General features: G+C 35.3%; 2 protein-coding genes across 3 annotated transcripts in view; one reads left to right on the forward strand and one right to left on the reverse strand.

The window, feature by feature from the left end:
- Positions 1 to 4,296: 4,296 nt before the first annotated feature.
- LOC123317907 lies at positions 4,297 to 20,144 on the reverse strand. Of its 2 annotated transcripts, none has more exons than XM_044904523.1 (2): positions 20,110 to 20,144; positions 4,297 to 6,745 (listed from the first exon to the last, which is right to left on the reverse strand). In XM_044904523.1, the coding sequence occupies exon 2, from the start codon at positions 6,500 to 6,502 to the stop codon at positions 4,754 to 4,756; it is 1,749 nt and encodes a 582-aa protein (XP_044760458.1). In that variant the 5' UTR covers positions 6,503 to 6,745; positions 20,110 to 20,144; the 3' UTR covers positions 4,297 to 4,753. The 2 variants fall into 2 exon arrangements, with proteins under 2 accessions (XP_044760458.1, XP_044760459.1); XM_044904524.1 differs by lacking the exon at positions 20,110 to 20,144 and adding an exon at positions 7,808 to 7,939.
- A 1,818-nt stretch (positions 20,145 to 21,962) lies between these two features.
- Positions 21,963 to 24,936, forward strand: part of LOC123316840 — a 70,430-nt gene continuing 67,456 nt past the window's right edge. Inside the window, exon 1 of the mRNA XM_044903093.1 lies at positions 21,963 to 22,240. Coding sequence (XP_044759028.1) covers positions 22,081 to 22,240 — 160 coding nt within the window. The 5' untranslated portion in view covers positions 21,963 to 22,080. The remainder of the gene's footprint in view (positions 22,241 to 24,936) is intronic.

Genomic DNA, 24,936 nt, shown 5'->3' on the forward strand with positions numbered 1-24,936 from the left:
TGAGGTACGAAATATCTTTTATTAATGGCAAGAGAAGTAACTCCAGAATTCCTGGTGAGATGACAGATAGCGGGAAAATTTATTGCGGACCCACTTTTATCGCCAATGCCTTTGCTGATTATTTTCGTTTGGCTTATGATCCTATTGTGGACTGTAACGCATGTGATGTGGATGGTGCTGGTGGTCAGGACGCGGTACACATTGGATATATAACACAGGATCAAATAATTGCCGCTGCCAGGAAACTCTCTAATAAACTTACGTCTGGTCAAGATGGGATACCAAGTTTTATTGTGAAGTACCGTATTTATGCAGTGACGCATCGGTTGAGCCATATTTTCAATCTCATATTGAGTAAGGCTACTTTTCCTAGAGCATGGAAATTGGCCAAGATTGTACCAGTTTTAAAAAAAGGAAACCCCTCCATTGTTGGTAACTACAGACCAATTTCAATTTTATCAAACTTCTCCAAGCTATATGAAATTATTGTCTACAACAATATATATCCAGCTATAAGGAACCATATTAAGATTGAGCAACATGAATTCATGGTTGGGAGATCTTGCACGAGTAATTTGACTGTATTTTCCCAGTATATTTGCGAGGTTCTTGATTCTGCTGGTCAGGTTGATGCAATATATACAGACTTTCAGAAGACCTTTGACAGTGTCGCATATGAGCTTCTGTTATGGAAATTGCGGAACTAGTTCAGTTTCTCGGAGAGCCTCGTCAACATGTTTCGTTCCTACTTGGTTGATCGTCATCAGTTCGTTCAGCTTGAGGGTATAAGATCATCTGACTTTATACCCACTACTGAGATACCTCAGGGGTCCAATCTAGGGCCACTCTTATTTATTCTATTCGTGAATGACCTAATGTCCTTGGCTTGTCGCATCTGATGTTTGCGGGCGACTTGAAGTTGTATTTCGTAATTCGTTCAGTAGATGACTGTGTTCGACTCCAGCTCGAACTCAATAATCTTGTCAATTGGTGTAAAAACAATCGTTTGAGTTTGAATGTTCCAAAGTGTAGTGTTGTTAGCTTCACAAGGAAAGTAGATATTCTGAAGTATGATTATGTCGTCGGGGACGGGGTCCTTTCTCGAGTTGATAGGGTGAAGGATATTGGTGTAATCTTTGATCAGAAGTTTTCGTTCATCCCGCATATCTCCCAACTCATTTCGTCTGCCTCGAGAACATATGGATTCATCGCACGCAATAGCAAGTATTTCAGTAATACTTCAACATTGATGATTCTCTTCAGTTCCTTTATTCGTAGCAAGTTGGAATATGCCAGCATAATTTGGCGACCTATTTATTATTGCCATGAATACCATCTTGAGGCGGTACAGAGGAGATTCCTGAAATTCTTGGCTTGGAGGGAGGATAAAGTTTATGCACCAAGAGGACTCGACCATATTATATTGTTGAATCGATTCAATGTTGTTTCACTAGAGGGTAGGAGAGAGATCGAGGGTCTTGAATGTCTTTACAAACTACTGCACAACGATATTGACTGTCCGCCTCTATTGACTGCTTTGAGTTTCCGCGTTCCGAGAGCAGCATCTCGTGCTGTGGAGTTATTCCATCTGCAGACCCCGAGGACCAATTCCTTAATACAGTCCCCCATTTGGTTCATTGAGTCTATTTTCAACTCGATTGCGAGAGATTGTGACATTCACTTTGACACATTGGCGTCTGTTATTAGCAGATATGTATTAAGGTTGAATCAAGTCTTTAAGGTGTTTATTTCTGTATAATTATTTTTGCCGCTTAGCGTTTGTTTTCTTCATTTTTTTGTTCGTTGTTTCCATGCTATTGTAATTTTTAATTTTTTTTTTAGTTTGCAATATTGGTTGATTTCTCATTTGCATATTTCTAGTCTCGGTATAATATTGTTCAATTTTGTTTTTCTTCCTTTTCGTCATAAGCAATGTAGCTTGGTTTCTTTTATTATGCTAGGTCAAGTTATTTTCTGTAACTGGGACTGGGTTTCTGTTGAAATAAATAACTCATTATTTTCATTTACACAAGGAATGAAAATGGTTTTCTCATATATGTAAAAGCACTAGAGATGAAATTTTGCCAGCAAAGTTTGTTGATTGTAATATGAAAGCTTGGTGCATGGCAATTTTGCGAATGTTGATAATCACGAGCCATGAGGCAAATGATTTGGAAAAAAATGTCATGGGCGAATTTGCCGAACAACAAAATCCTTGAATATTAAACCTGAATCTTTATGTCGATTAGTATTCGACATGACTATTTCACGAGAAAATTTGTTGAAAAGTAATATAGTCATCATAGTGGCTCATTTTTCGAATGAAGGAGGACAAATACGTTAAAGACTAAATATTGATTTCCTAAGCTATCGTGAATTCGAGAAATGTCAAAAATTTCATCATACAGGGTGATTTATTGGGAAATTCGCATACAATCATGGTATTTTATGGGTCTACCATTCTTTGTAACCATGATACAAACTGGTTTACCAATTTTCTCAATTTTTCAAATTAATTTTAACTTATCAACCACCCCATACATTTTGTTATATTCGATTCGTATGTTCAATGTCAGGAGTGCTATCGATTACCATAATAAAAAAAATTCTCATTCCAGGTCCGGCTCAAAAAAATTTAATGAGTAGGTTTCGAGTCGAAACAACACCCTGTATATGAATATTTTGAAATCTTGTTCACAAATTTGGAAAGACTAGACAAGAATAAGTGGGATTAAATGTATACCTGTTAGCACGATTCAAATCTAGGTGTTTCCAAATTATTGACAGATAATATGCAGTAGCTTCAGGAGAGTTAATGTTGGTTATCTTTTTGGGCTAAAAGTTAAATACCTTACATCAGTTGTAGATTTCAAAAAAATTAACATGCATATGATGTAGTAGTTAGGAATCTCTCGAAGGACTTAACTTAAGCTTCAAGGCAAGAGGAACTTCAAAAATTTCATATGAATTAACAATTAATAGGACAACCGGATCGCATTCATGGCAGTTTATTTTTAATAATGAGGATAAATTCAGATGCATACCACCCGACGATATGAATATCGACAAGTGTGACGATCTGAATTGAGCTAGCCAATTTGCCATCGTCAAGGCCCCAAATGGAGTACGCTCCACCGAAGAAAAGCAGATGCTGACCATGGTTTCGGCCTCATTTGGCCTCATCAGAGCAACATAGCATTTTTCCACGGTGGAGAACGTTTGGAATTGATGGAACTTTATTCAATGTTGTCATGTTCTATTGGGTATTATCTACCCATTACGCCATCCAACATGAAACGCTATCCGATTCAATCCCCCCCAGATAGAAACCAAGACGAAGACAATAGCATATGTCCCATATTTTATGGGATGGCGCTATGGGTAAATAATACCCAATAGAACATGACAACATTGAATAAAGTTCCATCAATTCCAAACGTTCTCCACCGTGGAAAAATGCTATGTTGCTCTGATGAGGCCAAATGAGGCCGAAACCATGGTCAGCATCTGCTTTTCTTCAGTGGAGCGTACTCCATTTGGGGCCTTGACGATGGCAAATTGGCTAGCTCAATTCAGATCGTAACACTTGTCGATATTCATATCGTCGGGTGGTATGCATCTGAATTTATCCTCATTATTTTATTCATTGCCGTAAAGGCGCTATCACTTCTCATCTTTATTTTTAATACTTTCATAAAATGATAATAATTATATATTTATTGATCCCTTAAGACATTTACAACGTGTAGGATAAGCCAAATGAATAATAAAAAAATTAATTTTCTGGAACTTATTCTACGATGAGATTCATCGAAAATCCTGTAGGGTGGTAACTTTTCGCATTCGTTCACCATAAAATAAAATGCCACCACTTTTTTGGGTCTCCCAATAGAAGGAAATTCTTTGTCATTCTCTTCACTCACAATATTTCTGATCGTGGAAACATTCAGCTAGAATAGAAGTCGTTAAGATTCAGGTGAATCATTATATAAATTCGCTTGCATTGAATATGTTTGCTACGGTCAGATATATTGTAGATTAACGGCCGTTTTCAATAACCTATCTAAAATAAGGGATAGATCCATAGAAATCATAATATATATTGTTCTATTCCTTTCGGAACGAACTTAGTTTTAAAAAAAAACTAACAGAAAGCAGGGTCGCTGTCACCAGGGCAGCTTTATTGAGGTAAAGCTCCGTAAAACCTTTAGTTATGAACACTATTAGATTGAGAGATTGTCACTTTACGAAGGATAACGCACTGTTATTTTTAATTAATTTATTTGGAAGGCACAAGATACAGAAATAGATCAATAGATACGAAAATTAATTTGAACTATGCGATATGAATGAAGAATCAATCTCAACGATACGATCTGAACTGAACTGAGAGCGTCATGCTGCTGCTTATATATTGTTTTGGAAAATGCTGACTTGAGCAAGAATATTTTAACAATGGGGCCCTTGTATACAGGGTGGCAACATCTCCCCCCTAAAAGAAGATTTTTGATGTACAAGAAGAGCAAAAATCTTTGAAATAAGAATTCTGAAGCAGTATGACACCTTACATGAGGTATTAAAATGTGAAGATATATTCTAACTAAATTATTCAGTAATATCAAGATTAAAATCAATAAAATATTATGGATACTCAATTAGTGCAAAAATGAGAGCATAGAATTATCAAGAAATTAAGACATTGCAAATTGAACAAGATATTAAAATATATAAGATATATGTAAAATTGCAACAATTAATGAGGATTAATTTTTAATGTCTTGTTTGTTCTTCTCTGTGTTTGAGACCCGCTGCTGGAGGCTTCTTCTGGTCTCGATACTCGGATTTCTGTCTCAGAGGAACCTGGGTAATTAAGACGTTGGAGTTCTGCATCGTAGTAGACTTGAACTGGTTGCTGTATCGGTCTTTTGTGGCATTGGTTGAAGATCTGGAAACATGGACCTGCTTCAATGGTTCTAGGCTCTTTGGTACAACAGAAGATTCTTCGGAGAATTTGGAAACATCCACACCATTTCATAAAATTGTAGAGGACAATGAGCAAAATGGTACCACATGTAATTGATAGGGCTGTTGTTACCCACGAAGAGTGTTGGATGATGAAAGGCCTATTCAGTTGTTGTTGGAGTTGTTCATCGAATTCTGCTAGCTTGTGTTGAGCATACTTGAGTTCGTGGAGGTTGACACTGGTTAATTTTATTGGTTCCATATGAATTGCGTGGACATTGAGATTTTTCTTCAATTTCTGGCAGCAATCGTCCTGTATTATACCTGAAGATGGAATTTCATAACTTGAGTTTAGGGAAGCTAGTATTGCGCTCGTTTCTAGACTTGTACGATCAGTAAATGCCTTGCAGTGTGAGTTGAGCTTTAGAATACCCATCTTCTCGATGATTTCTTGCTTTAAGGATTCTTCACCACAGATGATAGAGATTCGAGTTGGATTGGATAGGGAGAACAGCCATTCATTAACGTCGGTTTTGTGCCAGATTTCAGCATCGGCTATGATATTTCTTTTCATGCAGGAGTCGGGAATCTTGTTGACGATTTTCATTAGCAGTTGTTCTTCACAGGAAGAGTCGATTTTCTTCATGGTTGGCATCTGATTGCAAATCCACTCTCTCGGATGGTATTCAATACAATTTTCCAATTTATCAGCCAACAAATAATTTGTTCTCATAGGTGAAATCAGTAGGAAGGGTTTGGATGGCTCGATATAAGAGAATAAACTATTATCTTCAGAATGAGGGTGTGGCAAAGAGAATAGTTGATAAAGATCAAGGGCTTGTGAGGAAGAAATAGGTATTTCGAATGCAATTGTTAGTAAGCTATTTTTTATGAAAGATTTCAAGTTCATGATTTTATAGTAGTAATAAACGTTTTCGATACTCGAAGGAATAGGAAGAGAAATATTAGTAGAGATTTTTAGAAGTTCTCGATAAAGTGCTTCTGGAGGCAAAATCCTATAATTTATTATTCCATGCTGTATAAGTGAAACATCATTCACGTAATTTTGCAAATTCAATAGGAGTTCATCAGTCATTTCAATGAGCAGTATAAGATGATTTGAAATTTGAGATTCTATTTCATACGCATGATGAATATTATTAAGATCCTTCGAGAACTGATTAAATTCTTTTAAGTTCTTATTTAAGATTCCTATGTTTTCGTTCATTTTATAAAATGAATTATTGAAATTAGAAATAGTAGATGAAAGAATTGATACTTGTTGCTGCATTAGAACATCAGTTTGTTTTTCGTTATTTATTATTTGATTTATTGCATCTGAATAAAATTGAGCGTCTTCTGAATCCGGGTTACCAGTTAACCATTTAATAGCCGTTCCGACGCCGTTAAATAAGCCACGTTTCTTTCTCGGCATATTAATTTGATGAGATATAATTTTATAAATTTCCTCAATTATTGAAGCTTTGGTTTTCACGTAACTTAATTGATTTTTACAGTCATTAGAGAGATGCTCTGCCATTGCGATATCACATAGATTAATAGAGTTCGAGTAGAAACCTAATATTTGTACGACTTGATATTTGAAATGAGTTAAGTTATGATATGTAAGAATTATATATTTTTCGTTTGATATTTGTGCCTTACAATGATTATGCTATAATAAACCGGAGGATGATTTAATGGGATTGATTTCATACTGATGTGCTTGAAGAAGGACTTGGAAAGTGAATAACTGGAGGAGAACAATTATTTTCGTCATTATCTGCAACAACATAAGGTTGTTGTTAAAATTAAAATGACAAGTTTTTAGTTTCGAAGGACTGATTCTAAATGTTGCTGTCTGATTATTATGTATCTGTTCTATTTTATAAGGTCCTTTGTAATTTGGAGCTAGTTTCTTATTTTTCGCTTTCGACTGTGAGTCATAAAGAAGTACAAGATCGCCTTCATTGAATTGATACGTTCTATTGTGAGTTTTATCATAATATTCCTTGGATTTATTTTTAGACTTTAGAAGATTATCACGAGCAGTTTCTCTTAGTATTTTCAATTTATTTGTGATATCAGTAGCTAGTTCTGAATAATTATTGAGATTTTTCGGATTATTTATTTGTGCGGGAATTCGAGCCCTTTGTCCAAAGACTAATTCATATGGGGTTTTTTGAGTAAATTTATGTATTGAGGTATTATAACTGAACGTTGCGAAGTTGAGGAATTCATCCCAGTTATTAGAGTCTTTATTCACATAGCATTTGAAATAATCTTTACGAGTAAGATGTGTTCTTTCTAAGGATCCTTGCGTTTGAGGGTGATATGGAGATGATTGCTTATGTTTGATCGACATTAATTTATTTATTTCTTTGAATATTTTCGATGTGAATTCTACGCCTTGATCTGTGAGAATATTGTTTGGAAATCCGAATTGTGTACAGAATTTAAGAAAGTGTATTGCTACCGTTACAGCATCATGTATGTTGAGAGCGTAAGCTTGAATGAATTTCGTTAAGTCGTCTTGAATGGTTAATATGAAGCGATTATTATTTTTCGTCAAAGGTAGAGGACCAACTATATCTAAGGCAATTTGTTCACAGAATTTGTTTGAGGTAGTTGTAATGATCATAGGACTTTTATTATGTTTGAAATCAGTTTTAGATTTTTGACATATTCTGCATCTCCTTATATACTTTCGAATATGATCTTTCATATTATCCTCAAAATAGAATTTCTTTATTTTTTCGTATTTGCGTTCAAATCCTTGGTGTCCAGCTAATGGTGAATCATGATTTTCGAATAAAATTTCCTTTATTAAGTTTTCATCACTTACATTAATTCGTTCGTCGCATAAAATTTCATATTCAAAGGCACGAAATAGAAAATATAAGAGACTGAAAAAGGTATCTTCTCGGATTATAGAATTATTTTTAAAAAGAGCTATATTTGGAATCGTGAACTTTTTTATGTTGTTAAAATTGAGCATTAGTCTAAGGCCCGGTACTTTCACGTGCGAATAAATAAATTTATTCGCATTTATTAAGTCTTATTCGTAAGATTAGTAAAAATGCAGTCTTTTCACTTTCAGATAGTGTTATTCATCGAATAAATCTGTCATTGAAACTTAATTAGAAGAGTTTATTTGTCATAAATCGAATGTCGGTACGTCATTATTGGTTGAATAAAATTTATTCGAAGGTGAAAGTACCGGGCCTAAGATTGACAAAAGTTGCGAATAAATCTTCGTATGTTACAGATTGATCATAAAATTCTTTTAGAAAGAGAACAAAAATAAATTGATGAGTTAACTTTTTTGCTATTATATCAGTAACTTTAGGATTTTCCGGAAGATCTGTAAAATGAGTTTTTATAAAATCAAGAAATTTGTTCGAAATTGAGTAGTCGCATGACATTGGAATTATAAATGTTTTTATATTCTACATCTACATTGTGTCATCATGTCGAGCGGACGAGGTATTTGTTGCTCGCGATGTTCAAACAAGATTAATCGATATGACGCTTAGAACATAGAATATCAGGAGGAGCTTTTTCGAATAATTGTGACGGGAATTGTGCGACGGAAACGGCCATATTGGTCTTCCAAGTTTTAATTTTAAAAGTGGCAGACTTGGAAGTCAAATGATTCTGTTATCTGTGGCCAAATGAATAAAGTGATGTTTTAACTTAATTTTGGTAATTTGGTTTCTTGAAATTTGCTGGAAATAAGGATTTTGGATATTGCAGTGTGAATAATTCAAAGGTAGGTGATTTTTTTAAGCTGAATATCAGGTATTAATTATGAGTTCCTGACATATAATGAGTTCATGACATATAACAAGGTTATCCCATGACAATAACACTCCATGGGCGTAGGATGTTAAGTCATAGACCTTAATACCATTAAGTATCTAGCCAAGCAGTGTTAGGCTTTGATTATCAATTTGAACGAGCTTGAAAAAGCTTCTGGCTTTACGTCAGTGCTTTCCTAATTTTTTTGATTAATCAGAATCAACTGACTATTGAAGTTAGTTTTTTGGAAACTTCATTGTCCTACGTCACTGTTGAAACGGAAATATATGTCGGCCATATTTCTCCTCCATTCCGGTCAAATTGAAATGAGCAATATGCTCCTTCCTGTTATTCTATATTCTAAGATATGACGATTCGATAAATTGTTCTAATTGTGACAGTAGTTTTCATATCAAGTGTGTTGATATATCCATTGAAGAATTCAACAAAATTAGAGAAGATGCTGGTAAAATTAAGTGGAACTGTGAAAAATGTTGTTCAGCCAAAATAAGTGACAAATGTATGATTATAACATCCCGATCTGCTGAATTTCCAGTTACTAGGGAAGATTTCCTAGCTCTAAAACAGGAAATTGTTGGTGGAATTACCTTATATTTCACTAAGGAAATTGAATCATTGAAAAACATTATAACAGCACAAAGTAAACAAATTGAAATTCTATCAAATGAAATATGTGCCAACAATAATTTGAAGAACGTTATCAAGACAACAGCTGATATGAATATCTCCGGAATTCCATCTGTACGGAATTCCCTCTCTGACTCAGATAAATCAAACATACCAATTCGTTCAGATGTTTCATTTAACTCTGAATCGGGAAATTCTGAAATGGAAATTGTTGCAACAAATGACGAACAGAAGAGAGACATTGGTACTAAAAATGAGTCATCTGAATGGACTGTCGTTGCATCAAAAAAAAAACATAAATTAAAAACCATAACTAATCACGAAAATCCGGAAGTAGTGATCAATACACCTTCGAAGAAGACTGTCACGACCAGGAAAATCTCCAAACCCAAACCCATAGTTGGTACTTTAAAATCAAATTCGCTTCATGTGGTTCCTAAGAAGCCACTTTCACACTTACACATCTCCAGGCTGAGCCCTGAAACTACAGTTGAAGAGCTCCAGGACTTCTTTGATCAGCGGTTTCCTGTTATCTCATATGAGAAACTAACATCAAGAAAACCCGACATATATTCCTCATTCAGAGTCTGCATTCCCACAGAGTTTTTAGAAGAGGCAATGAATCCCTCCTTTTGGCCAGAAGGAGTAGCTGTAAATAGGTTTTTTATAAAACGTGGCCAGACGATCAACAAGAAATGAACGGTAAGCTTGTTGTTCCTAGAAAATCAGTTAGCAGAGATGAAATGTTGAAGATAGTACAAGTTAATGCCCAAGGATTGTCTAATAAAATCCATCAACTTGAAGTATTCACTTAACAAGAAAATCCAGATATCTTAAGTATAGCAGAACACTGGTCTAAACCGGAGGAATTGTCTTCACTATCACTAAATAACTATGTTATTGCTGCTTCTTATTGCCGTCCCATGCGTCAACATGGCGGAACAGCAATTTATCTCAAATCCCACTACCAGTTTCAGGAAATAAAACATATTGAGAATTTTTCATCTGAAATGCAATGTGAATTTTGTGGTATTGATTTAAAAAATAACGATTCTAGTAATGTCTGTGTAATAAGTGTTTACAGGCCTCCTGGTGGTAATTTGGAACTTTTTGGTAACACATTTTCATATGTCTTGGACTAATGCCTCACAGGCTCTAAGGTTGTCTTTATCTGCGGAGATTTAAACATTAAATATGTTGATTCGCACAGTACGCTAGAATATCTTCTGATAAGCTTTGATCTTGTTGTCACATCTACTGATGCTACTAGAGTGTTTACGAACAAACATGGCGTTACTAGTAGTTCCAAAATTGATTATATCCTTACGAATGCGAATACTGACCTTGTTGACGCCAGGGTGGTGGATACCAATATTGGTGAACACAGAGCAATTATATTGACATATGACTGTGACAATAGTACTTCGCCGATTGAAACCACTCCGAGATCATCTCGCGACTTATCAGAGAGTAATCTCGAAAATCTGAGCTTGTTGGTGGAAAGCGCTAAATTTGATACCATCTACGACATCGCCGATGTTGACATAGCTTTTGATGCATTTTTTAGCATATTAACATCATTACTTGATTCAACATGCCCTGTTAGGCGAATCCGTTCTACCAAAAGCCAACGTCCTGGTTGGATCACGAATGAGATCAGACAGGCTAGTGGAGAATTGAAAAAACTCCACTGGGTATTTCGAAATCTGAAAACCGAGGAATCGAGAACTCGTTACTTAACAGCTAAAAAGGAATATTCTGCGCTCTTAAAGGCTTGTAAATATGATTTTTATGCATCTGCTCTTGATCGATCCACCAATAAAAATAAAACAATTTGGGATTTAGTCAGGGGAGAAATAGGTGGCGTCTCCTCTAATAAAATTGTTCTGAATGTAGACAGCCGGGTTTTTTCTGATCCTGAAGAGGTAGCTGAAACTTTCGGAAGGTACTTCTCAAGCATCGCTGCTTCCAGCATTACCGAACATTTTGGTGTTAAGCGATCTTCTTCATGCACGGTGCAGCCCCTCTCCAACAATAATTTTTTTTTTTTGCCAGTTGTTGCTGTTGAAGTCGTACAGATTATTAAAAATCTGAAGAATGTGAGGAGTTGTGGTAAAGATATGATCTCGGTAAAAATCTTGAAGACTATTGCCCCTCAAATATCAGATATTTTGGCACATCTCATCAATGCCTCGGTCACTTCTGGAAGGTTTCCTCGTATTCTGGAGACAGCTAAGATAATTCCAGTTCCCAAAAAGAAAGGCGCATCTGATGATATAGCTAGTTATCGACCAATATCTATATTGAGTTCTCTCTTGAAAGTTATAGAAAAATTGGTGTATCAAAGAATGTTGGGATACTTGAACAAATTTTCAACAATTACGAATTGCCAACACGGATTTCGGGTGGGCAGGTCGACGGAGACTGCGGCGTGTCAGTTTGGGGAGTTCGTTTATGGATGCTTGGATGACGGCGTATGTGTGGCAGGAATGTTTTTCGATCTGTCGCGTGCATTTGACTGCCTTAATATCAACTTTTTACTCGACAAGCTCTATAATATTGGCTTCAGGGGAGTGTTCCTCGACTGGGTGCGCAGTTTTCTGGTTGATCGGCATATTTACGTCAGTGTGAGTCATCGGGACTCTGAAGAAAATCCTTTAGAGATGGGTGTGCCTCAGGGATCGGTGTTGGGTCCGCTGTTGTTTTTACTGTTTATTAATGATCTGCCGGATTACATTAGGTCGTATCTTATAATTTTTTTCATCGATATTATGATGGTATTTTTTGCCGACGATGTGTCATTCTTGGTGACAGCATCCAATTTGTCAGAGCTCAAGTCGCGATGCGAGATACTGGTTGAATATTTTTCGGACTGGTGTTACAGGAATGGTCTCATACTCAACGTGAATAAAACTGATCTCGTACACTTCCACTTGCGTGACACCAACGACCGGCTCATGCTCGAGCTTCCTAGTGGGAGCCTAAAGTCCTCAGATTGTGTAAAATTTTTAGGTCTACAAGTTGATAAAAATTTAAACTGGTTGAATCATATTGATTATGTTTGTAGGCGTTTGAGTAGTGCATTTTATGCTTTGAAGCGACTTAGAGCATTGCTCCCCCTCGAGTCAATACTGGGTGTATACTATTCACTTGTCTACTCTCATTTAAATTATAACACGGTCTTGTGGGGTGCGTCGTCTGGGAGTGGTTCTGTTTTTGTTGCCCAGAAAAGAATAATTCGCCTTATCTTCGGCCTAAAACCCCTGGAGTCCTGTAGATCATCTTTTATTAAACATAAAATATTAAGTTTTCCATGTATTTATATTTTAAACTGCCTGATTTACACGAGGAAGAATATTCATTCTCAAAAAAAGTGTTGCCAATTTCATGAATATAATACTAGGCAAAAAGAAACCATTTGCATTCCAGCTCATAGAACGAGCAAATTTGAGTATTCTCCTATGTAGACTTAAAACGTTGAAGTCTTCGAGCTTCAAGAAAGAAATCAAAAAAATTTTTTTAGAACAGTGCTTTATAGTAAAAGCGAATATTTAAATTCAGTTCTAGAGTGATATCACATTAGGTAGTTTTTGATGTTTTTTTTTTTGTACTGGCATAATTCAACGATATCTTGGGTGTAAACCGTTATCATTTATATATATATATATATATAAATATATTTTTTTTTCCTTTTCCTGTCACCTCTGAGGATAATTAATTAATGTCTAATGCTATTTATGTTGACTCTTCCTATACATGTACAATGTCTCAAAGGATTCAATAAAATTTTTATGACTTTAGCCTTGCGGCTTTCACATTCCTCTCCAGAGGAAAATTCACTTATCCCAGATATCTCGGATATCAAAGGGATTAAGCTCTGTTGGAGCCCTTTCCAGGTTTTCGGGCTCGTGGTGGTGGTCGGGTTCGGGTCGCTCCTCGGCTTCCTGCTGTAGGTTGGATTCCTGCTCCACCCGCACTTCCTGTCGGAGCAGACGGTGTTCCTCTGCATTCCCCATGTACTTGCGTACAGTTCTCGTCGTTCCGAGCAGTACCGCCTTCTGCATGACTTTATAAATATTTTCGTCCAACTGAAGTTTTCTCAAGTTCTCTAGTAGTTTCTTCGGTATCAGGCCTGTAGATGAAATGACAATAGGGATGGTCTTTATATCTTTCAGCTTCCACTGTCTTCTGGTTTGTTCCTCGAGATCTCTGTATTTTGAAATTTTTTCAGTGTGCCTGTCTAGAAGATTGTTATTATTTGGAATTGCCACGTCGATGAATAGTGCTCTGTCCTCATCCTTATTGAGCAATATGAGGTCTGGTCTATCGTAGGTTATTTTTCGGTCTGTGAGAACCGTGCGATCCCAGTAGAGCTTGTGATGTTCGTTTTCCAGCACAGCATCCGGATGGTAATTGTAATAAGGAACCTTTTTCGAAGTTAGAAGTTGGTGTTTTAGTGCCAATTCTTGGTGAAGAATCTTGGCAACAGCATCATGTCTATTTTTGTACTCCGTGCCCGCGAACTTCTGACATCCCCCGGTGATGTGCTGGATAGTTTCATGTGTCGCACAGCCATAACGACAGCTATCGTCCGCCACTGAGGCATCCTTGGCGATGTACTTCATGTAATTTCTTGTTGGAATCACCTGATCCTGGATGGCGAGCATGAAGCCCTCTGTCTCAGGAAACAACCTTCCGGAAGTCAACCAGTAGTTCGACGCAGATATGTCGACGTAATCATGGTTGACCTCGTTCTGGTGCCTCCCATGCAAAGGTTTGCCAATCAGTATTTGCATTTTACTTTCTGCAGAGTGTTCGACGGTTTCCAAGTGATCCTGTTGTAGCTTTAATGGTGTAGAACTATCAGCAACACAAACTACTCGATGGAGTTCTGACGAAGCTGCCTTGCTCAAGAAATATTTTCGAAGTCCTTCAATTTCCTGGGACATACGGTTGGACAAATCAACAATTCCTCTACCCCCAAGATGTCGTGGCAGCTCTGTCCTTTCTATTGAGCTTTTGGGGTGATGTTTATTGTGTTTAGTCAGCATCGTCCTTATTTTTCTCTGTAAAGCTGCTAAATCGGTGGTCGTCCAAGAGATAATACCAAATGAATATCTCAGCGCCGAGCAAGCGTAGGTGTTAATCGCTTTTATCAGATTCTTGCTGTTAAGACCAGTTCTCATTATCCTCCTCAATCTCCGGGTAAACTCCTCCGTTAATTCTTTCTTCATCTGGGTCTGATTGATTTTTCTTGCCTGTTTTATGCCTAGATACTTGTATGTGTCTCCTTCCTTTAATGCTTCAATTTCTGCACCTTCCTTGAGTTTGAACGTACCATCTTCTATTTTCCCTCTCGTTATGTTGAGCAGTCGACATTTTTCAAGTCCAAACTTCATTTTAATGTCTTCCGAGAATCCTTCCACCATTTTCAGCATCAGTTGCATTTGTTTTTTGGTAGATGCGAAGAGTTTCAAGTCGTCCATGTAAAGGAGATGATTCAGTTTCATCATAGTTCTACTGCAGCTCGTGATGGAAAATCCGTAGGCCATAGAATTCAATCTATGAGACAAGGGATTCAGGGCCATGCAGAACCACAGAGGGCTCAGCGAGTCTCCTTGGAAAATTCCGCGTCTTATTGGAATAGGTCCTGTTGTAATGGAACAATCTGCTGCTTTCATTTGAAGACTAGTACGCCAGGTTGACATGACGTTTTTCAGGAACTTAACAATATTGGGATCCACCTTGTAAATCTTCAAGATCGTCAAGAGCCATTTGTGAGGTATAGAATCGAATGCTTTTTTGTAGTCTATGTACGCAGCGTAAAGATTCCTTCGCTTGGAGAACGCTTGATTGCAGATAACTGAATCTATTATTAGTTGTTCTTTGCACCCTCGGCTGTCTTTGGTGCATCTTTTCTGTTGCATGGCGATGATGTTATTCCTTTCGCAATGATTGTGAATTCGGTTTGAAATGCACGATGTGATTAATTTGTACATCGTTGGAAGACATGTGATTGGTCGGTACTTGGATGGGTCTTCTGTATTCCTTTGGTCTTTAGGTAACAAGTATGTTGTGCCATGTGTAAGGAATACTGGCATTCTTTCAGGATTTTCAATGACATCATTTATTGCGGAGGTCAATTTGTCATGCATGATCCAAAGTTTCTTGATCCAGAAGTTCTGTAATCCATCAGGACCAGGTGCTTTCCAGTTGTGCAGTCCTCTGATTAATATTATTATTATTATTGGAAATTGGCGTATTAACAACCTTAGGTTTAGGAATTTTAACTTCTCTTCGATGAAAGCCTCTGAAGTTTTCAAACGTGAGGTCTTCGTCATCTATAGAATAAACAAAATTTTTACTTTGTTTATCAGGTAAATTATATATTGTTATACTGATCGACGAATCGTGAAATAGTTATTTAATCAACAAGGTTATTAATAAAAGCGATTACTGATTGAGATATTTTAACGTGTGAGCGGAGCGAGCACGTTAATGTTCGAGATCATTAATCGCTCAATTAATAAACGAGTTGATTACAAGATTTTTCCGTCGACCACATTTCGAATTTAATGTGAAATCTTGAATGCAAAAATTTTCTATCGATACCTAGTCAAATTTGACACCTTATAAATTTTCTATGCTCATATCGGAATGTTGATATTTATGCGGCCGATCGAGCAATTCGAGAAGTCCATAGAAGACATATTCGAGTTGTGACATTTTGAGTAAATCACATTGATATCATTCCCTATTATATCTGTTAGAGAATGTGTGGAGCTGGTGGAAGCTGGAGTTGTAGTAAATAGATATATTGATTAATCTCTAACCATCATAATTTTTCTGCAACCTCCACAATTCATCTCTTCTCAATTCACCCGCTAGGTACTCAAAAATCAATGCTACATAAAAATGAAATAATTATTTGGGAAGCTGCTGAATACTTCTATGTTCGATTACCCATGACAATAATGCATTAATAGGAAATTAATCAATAAAAGGGTTTATTAACAGCTAATTTCGTGTACGTTAAACAGTACTATTATTGAGAGGTCGGCGGAAAAATGTATTTAATCATATCAAATATTTTTGGCCAATAAAGATTGTCTAAACTACAACTGATACTAGGGAAAGCTAAATGTGATTCATTATTTTGTTGACATAAAATTTTGAGATTCATTAGAGCTTTGAAAACTGTTTGATAAGTAGGTTTCTAGAAAGAGAGAGCTTTGCTTATGAGGTAATAAATTCTTCGGTTTTGATCACTAATATAAGCCACTTGTCCTACAGTTTTATTTTGAGATTTCAATTCATCTACTTGTCCAAATCTAGTTTTGAATATTAATGCTATTCCTTTACCCATTTTAAAATCCTGAGATACACAATGTGCTAGAGAATTATTAGGTGGCGCTTCGAAAAGATCGCCTAGCTTTTCTTGAATAGTGGAAGAATTCTATATGGTTTTGGATTCGTATTTATTCATGAAGTCATTATATGAGATTTCATTATTATTGTCTTGAATTAAACGACTTAGAGCATTTGCATTCTGATTCAACTTTCCTTTCTTATACACTATTTCATAATCATAGTCCATTAATTTCAATCTCCATCTCAATAAGCGACTTGAAGGTTCCTTACAATTTTTCAACCAAACTAAAGGTTTATGATCTGTGCAAATAATGAATTTTTGCCCATAAAGGTATGGTCTGTAATGTTTACAAGATTCAACGATAGCTAATAATTCCTTTTCTGTCGTGGAATGATTTCTTTCAGATTTTGTTAGAGTTTTAGAATAATAACTGATGGGTAAATCTTTTCCAATAGGTCCTTGAGAAAGTACTGCAGCAATAGCATCGTTTGAAGCGTCAGTAGTTAATATAAATGTTTCTGAAAAATTAGGAAATTTAAGAATTGGTTCTTTTGTAAGCATGTCTTTAAATTTCTCAAAGGACTTCTGACAATCTTCTGTCCATTCGAATTTTTGATTTTTCTTCAGTAAGTTATGTAATGGCTTAGCGATAGCGAAAAAGTTTTCAATGAATTTCCGATAATAACCAATAAGACCTAGAAACGATTTTAATTGTTTAGGATTTTTGGGAACTGAAATATTTTTAATAACTTCGATTTTGTTTGGATCGGGTTTAACACCTTCTTCTGATACATGATGACCCAGATACGTTATTTCTCGACATAAAAATTCGCATTTATCCGGCTGTAATTGAAGATTGTGAATTTGTAATTGACGGAAAACATCTTCTAGCATCGAATTATGATCTTCTAATGAAGAACCATGAACCACTATATCATCAATATAACAATCACACATTTAGCACCTTGGAGCCCGGATAGTACAATTTTCATAAGTCTTGCTAAACGACTCGGACTGTTTTTGAGTCCCATAGGCATTCTGTTGAATTCGTAAAGTCCTGATGGAGTAGCTATAGCCGTTTTAAATTTATCTTTTTCTTCTAACTCGACCTGATAAAACCCTGATGCGACCGACCGTTATTTCATTGAGTTTTCTAAAATCACAAACTAAACGCCATTTTTGTTGTCCTTATGCATCTTTTTTCTTAGGAACAATCCAAATTGGTGAATTCCACGGAGAATTAGAAGGTCTTATGATATTTTGATCGAGCATTTTCTGAATCTGTTCATTAGCTTCTTTTTCATGAATTTTAGGTAATCGATAAATTATGGAAGAGATTGGAATGTTAGATGATGTTGGAATTTCATGTTTTAATGTTGGTGTTGAAGTTAAGGAATCGCCTGGTAGATAAAATAAGCTTGAATATTTATGACAAATTTTTATAATGGATGCTTTTTCTTCCTCATTTAAATGATTCAATCGAAGATTTTCTTCAAGAATTTTATTTCTTTGAAATGCTTCTTTTTTTGAGTGATTCTGATTATAGTTAGTTGAGAGATTTAAATTTATAGATTTTTCCGGTAAGAATTCAATTATTTCCAATACAGGTCTGTCTATTGTGACTTCTTCAGAATTCAAGTTGAGAATTGGAATACGAGCTTTCGAATTATCATTCGTAACAAGAGTATTGGGTATAAGAACGTTATCACATATGGTAAATTTCTCAATGAGTCCCTGTCTCAAATTGCGAACAATATCGACTTCAGCAATAACTTCGCATCGAGGAGGAATGATTATTTTATCTTCTCTAATTTCATTGTTGAAACGAATAGGGTGTCCGTTTATAATTGCAACATTGTCTGCATAATTAATAATAGCTTTTTGTTCTTGGAAGAAATCGTTACCAAGCAACCCGTCGAAATGAGTCTGTATTTTTGCAGCGTTTATAACATTGAATATATGAACAATATTTATGGACGATATTGACAAGGATATTTCCGTTGTTCCAATTGTATTGATAGGCATATTAGGATTTATTCCATTCAATAAAACAATATCATTTTTATCAAGATGAGTTTGGCTAGGAATAAGTGCATCATGTTTTATAATGGAACAGGCCGCTCCTGTATCAATCAGAAGAGTTACATATTCTTTAGGAGAATTTGGGATTTTGAATGTTAGAAATTTTAATTTATCATGAGGAATATTAGACTTATTGTGAGAACTGTTTATTTTTGAATTTAATCGAATGACTTCTGAATGATTTCGTCGGAATCCTGGGCATTCTTCAGGTCCGAACTTTTCCCGTTTAAATGATTGACTTTAGAATTGTTGAATTCTCGTTTCCTACATTCTGATATTATATGACCTGATTTTTTACAATAATTACAAAACTTGTAAGATTGAGCGTTTGGATTTAAGGCATAATTAGGAGGACTATTTTGTTTGGAAGTTGAGGCATGATTATTAACGTTTGAATTATTCTTTGCGAAATTATATCTTTCATTCGAAGGAATAGGAGGTCTAATGTTCATATTATAATTACGTTTATAGTTATGATTTTGAAAATTAGGAGTTGTGCCATTCCTTTGATTATTTGGAAAAGAGGTTTTGTGATTATTTGAATAAGTATTTCTTTGATTGGCTATACGATTCATATAATTAGATTTAGATTTAGTATAATTTATAATTTTTTCCTTTTGAAGAGCAAGCATTTGACTTATTTCTGGTTTGAAATGAATGATGAACCGTCGAAGAGCAGTTTGTTGAATTGATTTTTTCAATCCCGGAAGTTCGTCAGGATGAGAACAACTCAAGATTTCAGCTTGAATGCATTCGTTTTTCACTTTTTCCAGACGTTTGAAGAAATCAGTTATGTTTTCATATGGCGCTTGTCGAATGGTTTCAAGTTCTTCGTGCGTTTGAACTAAATGTTTCGTTTGGCCATAAAATTGTTTCAAACGAATTTTTAATTGAGTCCAAGAAGTTATGTCCGATAATTCTAATTCATTAACGACACTAGCTGAGAGTTGTGATACAACATAGAGCAATAAACTATCGATTTGATCAGGCGAAGCAAGTGAAAAAGCAGAATTTGTGTTTTGAATGAAGGTATTGAGTTCAGATCGATTTCCATCGAAGGGTTTGATAAACTTCAAGAGAACTGTTATTGGGAGGTTATTTGGAGAACTTTCGTCGTCAGAGAGATCGTCATTTTGAAGAATATTCTTAATTTCAGGATTTGACATGATGAAGGATTTAAGGAAATTGATTTCACTTGAGAACGATTATATAAATGATGGTTAATAAACAGAAAATTGACTTACGTTTTTCTCGAGGGAATTAGGAATTTGAACCCGTGTGTAGCATGTATTGAACACATGCTTGGATGACTAATTGTGTTTATATATGCTTTGTTTTAGAAGAACAGTACAATGATATTGCAGGTTTCAATGAAAATATATCGGGATCTCGGAGGTGACGTGATATAAGTCCAAATCTAAATTTGTCAATAGAGGTATTATTGAGTATTCATTGATTATTTGACCAAACCGTGAATTGGCTGAAGATTGGAGTTTTATAGGGAATTCCATGGTAACAACTGGTGCTTACTAAATATTTGGAAGTCACAACAAAAATTCCAGAAGGTCTTAACTTAATATCTCCAATGCAATTCGATATTATCGCAGATTCGATTAGATGAACAGGTACCTAAGCATTGAGTGTATATTATAAACTCCGTGCAAAATTTTTGAAATATCCTGATCTAGTGCAATACTAATATATACCATCAATGGAATTCGCTATCAGTGGAACTCGATAATTCATTCAAGTTTTGATTTTTTTTGCATTTATTATTTTTAATATGATATACAAGTACACAAGTACATTTCAGAAAATATGACTTAAAACTTCTTACCTCTGAGCAGATCGTGCAACAGTGAAAAATCAAATGACTGAAAGAAAACGCGTTGTTGTCCGACATACCTTCGTTACACGAATTGCCCCCTCTTCATAAGATTCGATCGACAGAATATTCAGAAACTCGGCAACGTTCTACTTGAAAATAAACTAATGATGCGCATTCGTATTAACGACCACTGTCAATTTTTCGCCGCATTTCTTACTACTGGATTAGCATTCTAGAGTAATAATATATAATACTAGCTGACCCGGCAAACGTTGTTTTGCCATATAAATAATTTCCTTTCGTATGTTGTATTATGTATGTATCATAAAAAAATAGAAATTAAAAATTTTGTCTAAAAAATAAAAAAAAAATTTAGGGGTGGACTACCCCTAACATTTAGGGGGATGAAAAATAGATGTTGGCCGATTCTCATAGATACCGGATAAGCACAAAAAATTTCATCAAAATCGGTCAAGCCGTTTCGGAGGAGTATGGCAACGAAAACTGTGACACGAGAATTTTATATATTAGATGATTTCTATGGATAGATCGCTATCTCCAGTTTGTCTGCCTATCTATCCTTGTAGTTATCTATCTATGGTTTGCATTTCAAAATTATGGTTTGACGTTATCTATCTCAAGGCAAGGATAGATAGGAATCTATTCAGCTCAGACCACAGAACACTAATATAAGACCTCACATCATTAATTCATTTCTAGCGTTTGAGATATTGGAGTGTGTTAGAAAGTGTAAATATTTGAATATTATGTATAGAAGGTTAATCGTGTGTGTATGACTACATACCCGTATGGACCGTTTCATTAAACGAGCTTAATTCATTAATGTCTTTTTTCCCATAGAGATTCTATGCTTGAACGTCGTTCAATGAAAGGTGCATACGGCAATAAATACATCACAATAATTGTTGATCGAGATTCTCAACCACGCAATACTTGAAAATGAATTCCTCAACCGTAAGTACCTTAAAATAAAAGCGCCGTTGTTATCGATATTCATGTTCATGTCTTCTTCATCATCAATCATCTCTAATAATTCCATGTCGCTATCGTCGCTACTCAAATAATCCATTTTTTAAAGTTAATTACAATTCAATTGTTAAGAAAAAAGCACTGAAATGCACCCTGATAGCAATTTTCCTTCGCTTGTCCTTGATATAATTATCACATTGTAGTTTCTTGAAACTTACTCGTTGTCAGCACGAAGTTTAAAAAATCCAATAAAAAGTTAGGATACCTGATTCACCGCTTCTTATCTCCCTAAACCATATGTATCTCATTCTTGTTTCGTGCTCGTGTCGGTTAACATCGAAGGAAATTAAAATAATCTCAAGTGAATATTGGATTGTGGATTGAAAGTGAAGTCAAAATGCCAAAAAAAGCTCGTTCATCTCATCGAAAAAAGGACGCCCAAATGAGGAAACTGAAGAAGAAATTGAAACAAATGGAAGAACAAATCAGGAAAATTCAATCGAGTGAATCGAGCGAATCGGACCACAAATATTCCAAAGAGGAATCTTCAGATTCAGGTAGGTTTTACATAATAGCAAAAAAAAAATAATGTGGAATAAACAGAACTCTCGATGATAAGATTTAAGAACCATTCTCTGATTGGAGAGTAATTAATTATTTATCACAGTAACTGTCCATCGGTCAATAATAACGAGCGTTATTTTGCCATTATATTTGAAAATGAAATCGAGCGATTTCTTCTTCAACGAATGTTGGCTTTCGGTCGAAGGATCACAGCATATCACAACAATATATTGAAATAATTATTATAAGATAGGCGGCTTTCGAATAAAAGTTGAATGGAATATGTACTTGCGAGTTGTCGTTTGGAAAGAAATCGAGTGATTTCTTCAAAAACAATAACAAGTCGACCTTCCTGTGAAGGATCTCTAATCATTTAACGTGAGTTGGCCTCCGGGTGGAGGATCACTTACAACATATCGAATAATTGAAACATGGAAATCCTGTAGAATGTAAATGATCATTTTCTGATAGCCTTACAAAAACAATTAGCTCATGGACTGACGGCTGTAGGTACAGTCATAGAAACCATGATTTCTGTTGAGGAGCAAGCTGAAAATATAAAAACTCTAGCTGATGCCTGTCAGTTATTCTGCAACATCCATTGCGCCATTTCAGCTCAACGAAAATATAAAATTATTCCCTATTTGAACCAGGACTGCCGAAAGGTGGCCAAAACCATGAACAGAGGAATTTCTATTCACAAAAAATTTCGCAGAGGCCGTAAAAAATGAACAAGCTATGAGAAAAGCAAGTTCCGAATTCAAGAAAACTATAATACTTGGCAATCGATTAATCTACCAGGCTCTTCTGGAACTCATCATTCAAGACATTTAAACTACCAGCGTCCCAAATACAAAGGCAGAATAAAAAACCAAAGAAGGGAGGAGAAGAAACCGCTTACTCGATACAGGACATTCACGAAGGAGAGGAAACACAACAGACAACAATAGATTCAGAGCAAACGGTAAGACATTATGCTGGCCGTCTAAACAAATTTTATAATTATTGGAAATCCATCACGCATGACCGAGTGGTCTTGAATTGGGTTGAAGGAATAAGTATTCCCTTTAATTCTAAGCCCATACAATATTCTGTACCCTCTGTTGAAATACCAGAAAATATGTTGGAAAAATATAAAAAATCTATTGAGGAATTAATGAAAATAGGCGCAGTTGAAAAATGTAAGCCTTGTAGAGATCAATTTCTGTCTTCATACTTTCTTGTAAAGAAACCAGATGGTTCAAATAGATTTATTTAAATTAAAAAAAAAACTCAACACTTATATTGAAGCGCCCCATTTCAAATTAGAGGACTATAGAACGGTTTTGAAGCTTTTAAGTCAGGGTTGTTACCTCTCAAATATTGATCTGAAAGATGCATATTTCTTGGTTCCAATTAGATCCAAATATAAAAAATATTTGAGATTTAGTTTCGAAAATTCAATTTATCAATTCAATTGCTTACCATTTGGTCTCAATGTGGCACCTTTTATATTTACCAAACTTTTGAGACCTGTAGCAAAGAAACTGAGACTCAGAGGAATAATTACTGTTTTTTATTTAGATGATATTCTTATAATAGGAAGTACGGAGCTGGAATGTAAAAAAAATACTACACTAATCTTAAATGAACTAAATAGTTTAGACTTCATTATAAATCTACAGAAAAGCACCCTCTATCCCACACAAAGATTGAAATTCTTAGGCTTCAATTATAATACAATTGACATGACAATTTCACTTCCACTAGAGAAAATCAAAGCCATTAAGGAACTTATATATTCTTTCAAAATGAAAAAAAGGTGTTCAATAAGAAAATTTTCAGTATTAATTGGTAAATTAGTATCTTCTTGTCCTGCTACGAAATACGGCTTCGCTCATTTAAAACCTTTTGAAAGAGAGAAATATATTGCACTTAAGGGAAACCATAATAATTACAATAAACGGATGACTGTTCCAAAATCATTATCAAATAAATTAGAATGGTGGTTTGTTAACATAGGACTAGGACAAAATATAAAACCCAAAAATTTTTCCCTTGAGATAAAATCGGATGCCTCATTAACAGGTTGGGGCGGATTTTGTGGAGGGTGTAGATGTCATGGGTTTTGGAATGAAAAGGAACAAAAAATGCACATAAACTTTTTAGAAATAAAAGCTGCTCAGTACGCTTTACAGTCGCTAGCAAAGAATAAAGAAAATATTCATATTCTATTAAGAGTAGACAATCAAACAGCTATTTCCTGTATAAACAAAGGTGGTAGCATTAAATATCCAAAGTTAAACGAAGCAACTACAGAACTATGGCAGTGGTGTGAAAAAAAAATATTTCAGTATTTGCCAGTTACATTGCCTCATCTGATAACGTGGAGGCAGATGTGGAATCTAGATCACTGTCTATTGACATAGAATATGAGCTGAATAACAGAGCCTTTAAACAAATTACAAAAACATTTGGAATACCCGAGATAGATTTGTTTGCAACTAGAACTAACAAAAAATGTGACAAATTTATTTCATGGTTTCCAGACCCAGAGTCTTTTCATATTGATGCGTTCACAGTAAATTGGTGAAAATTTTATTTTTATGCTTTTCCCCCTTTTTCTATCATAACAAAAATATTGGAGAAAATAATACAGGAAAAAGCTTTAGGAATAGTTGTTGTTCCTAACTGGCCATCACAGCCATGG

The sequence above is a fragment of the Coccinella septempunctata genome, chromosome 7 (genome assembly GCF_907165205.1).
Source record: "Coccinella septempunctata chromosome 7, icCocSept1.1, whole genome shotgun sequence".
In the NCBI taxonomy this organism is placed as follows: Eukaryota; Metazoa; Arthropoda; class Insecta; order Coleoptera; family Coccinellidae; genus Coccinella; species Coccinella septempunctata.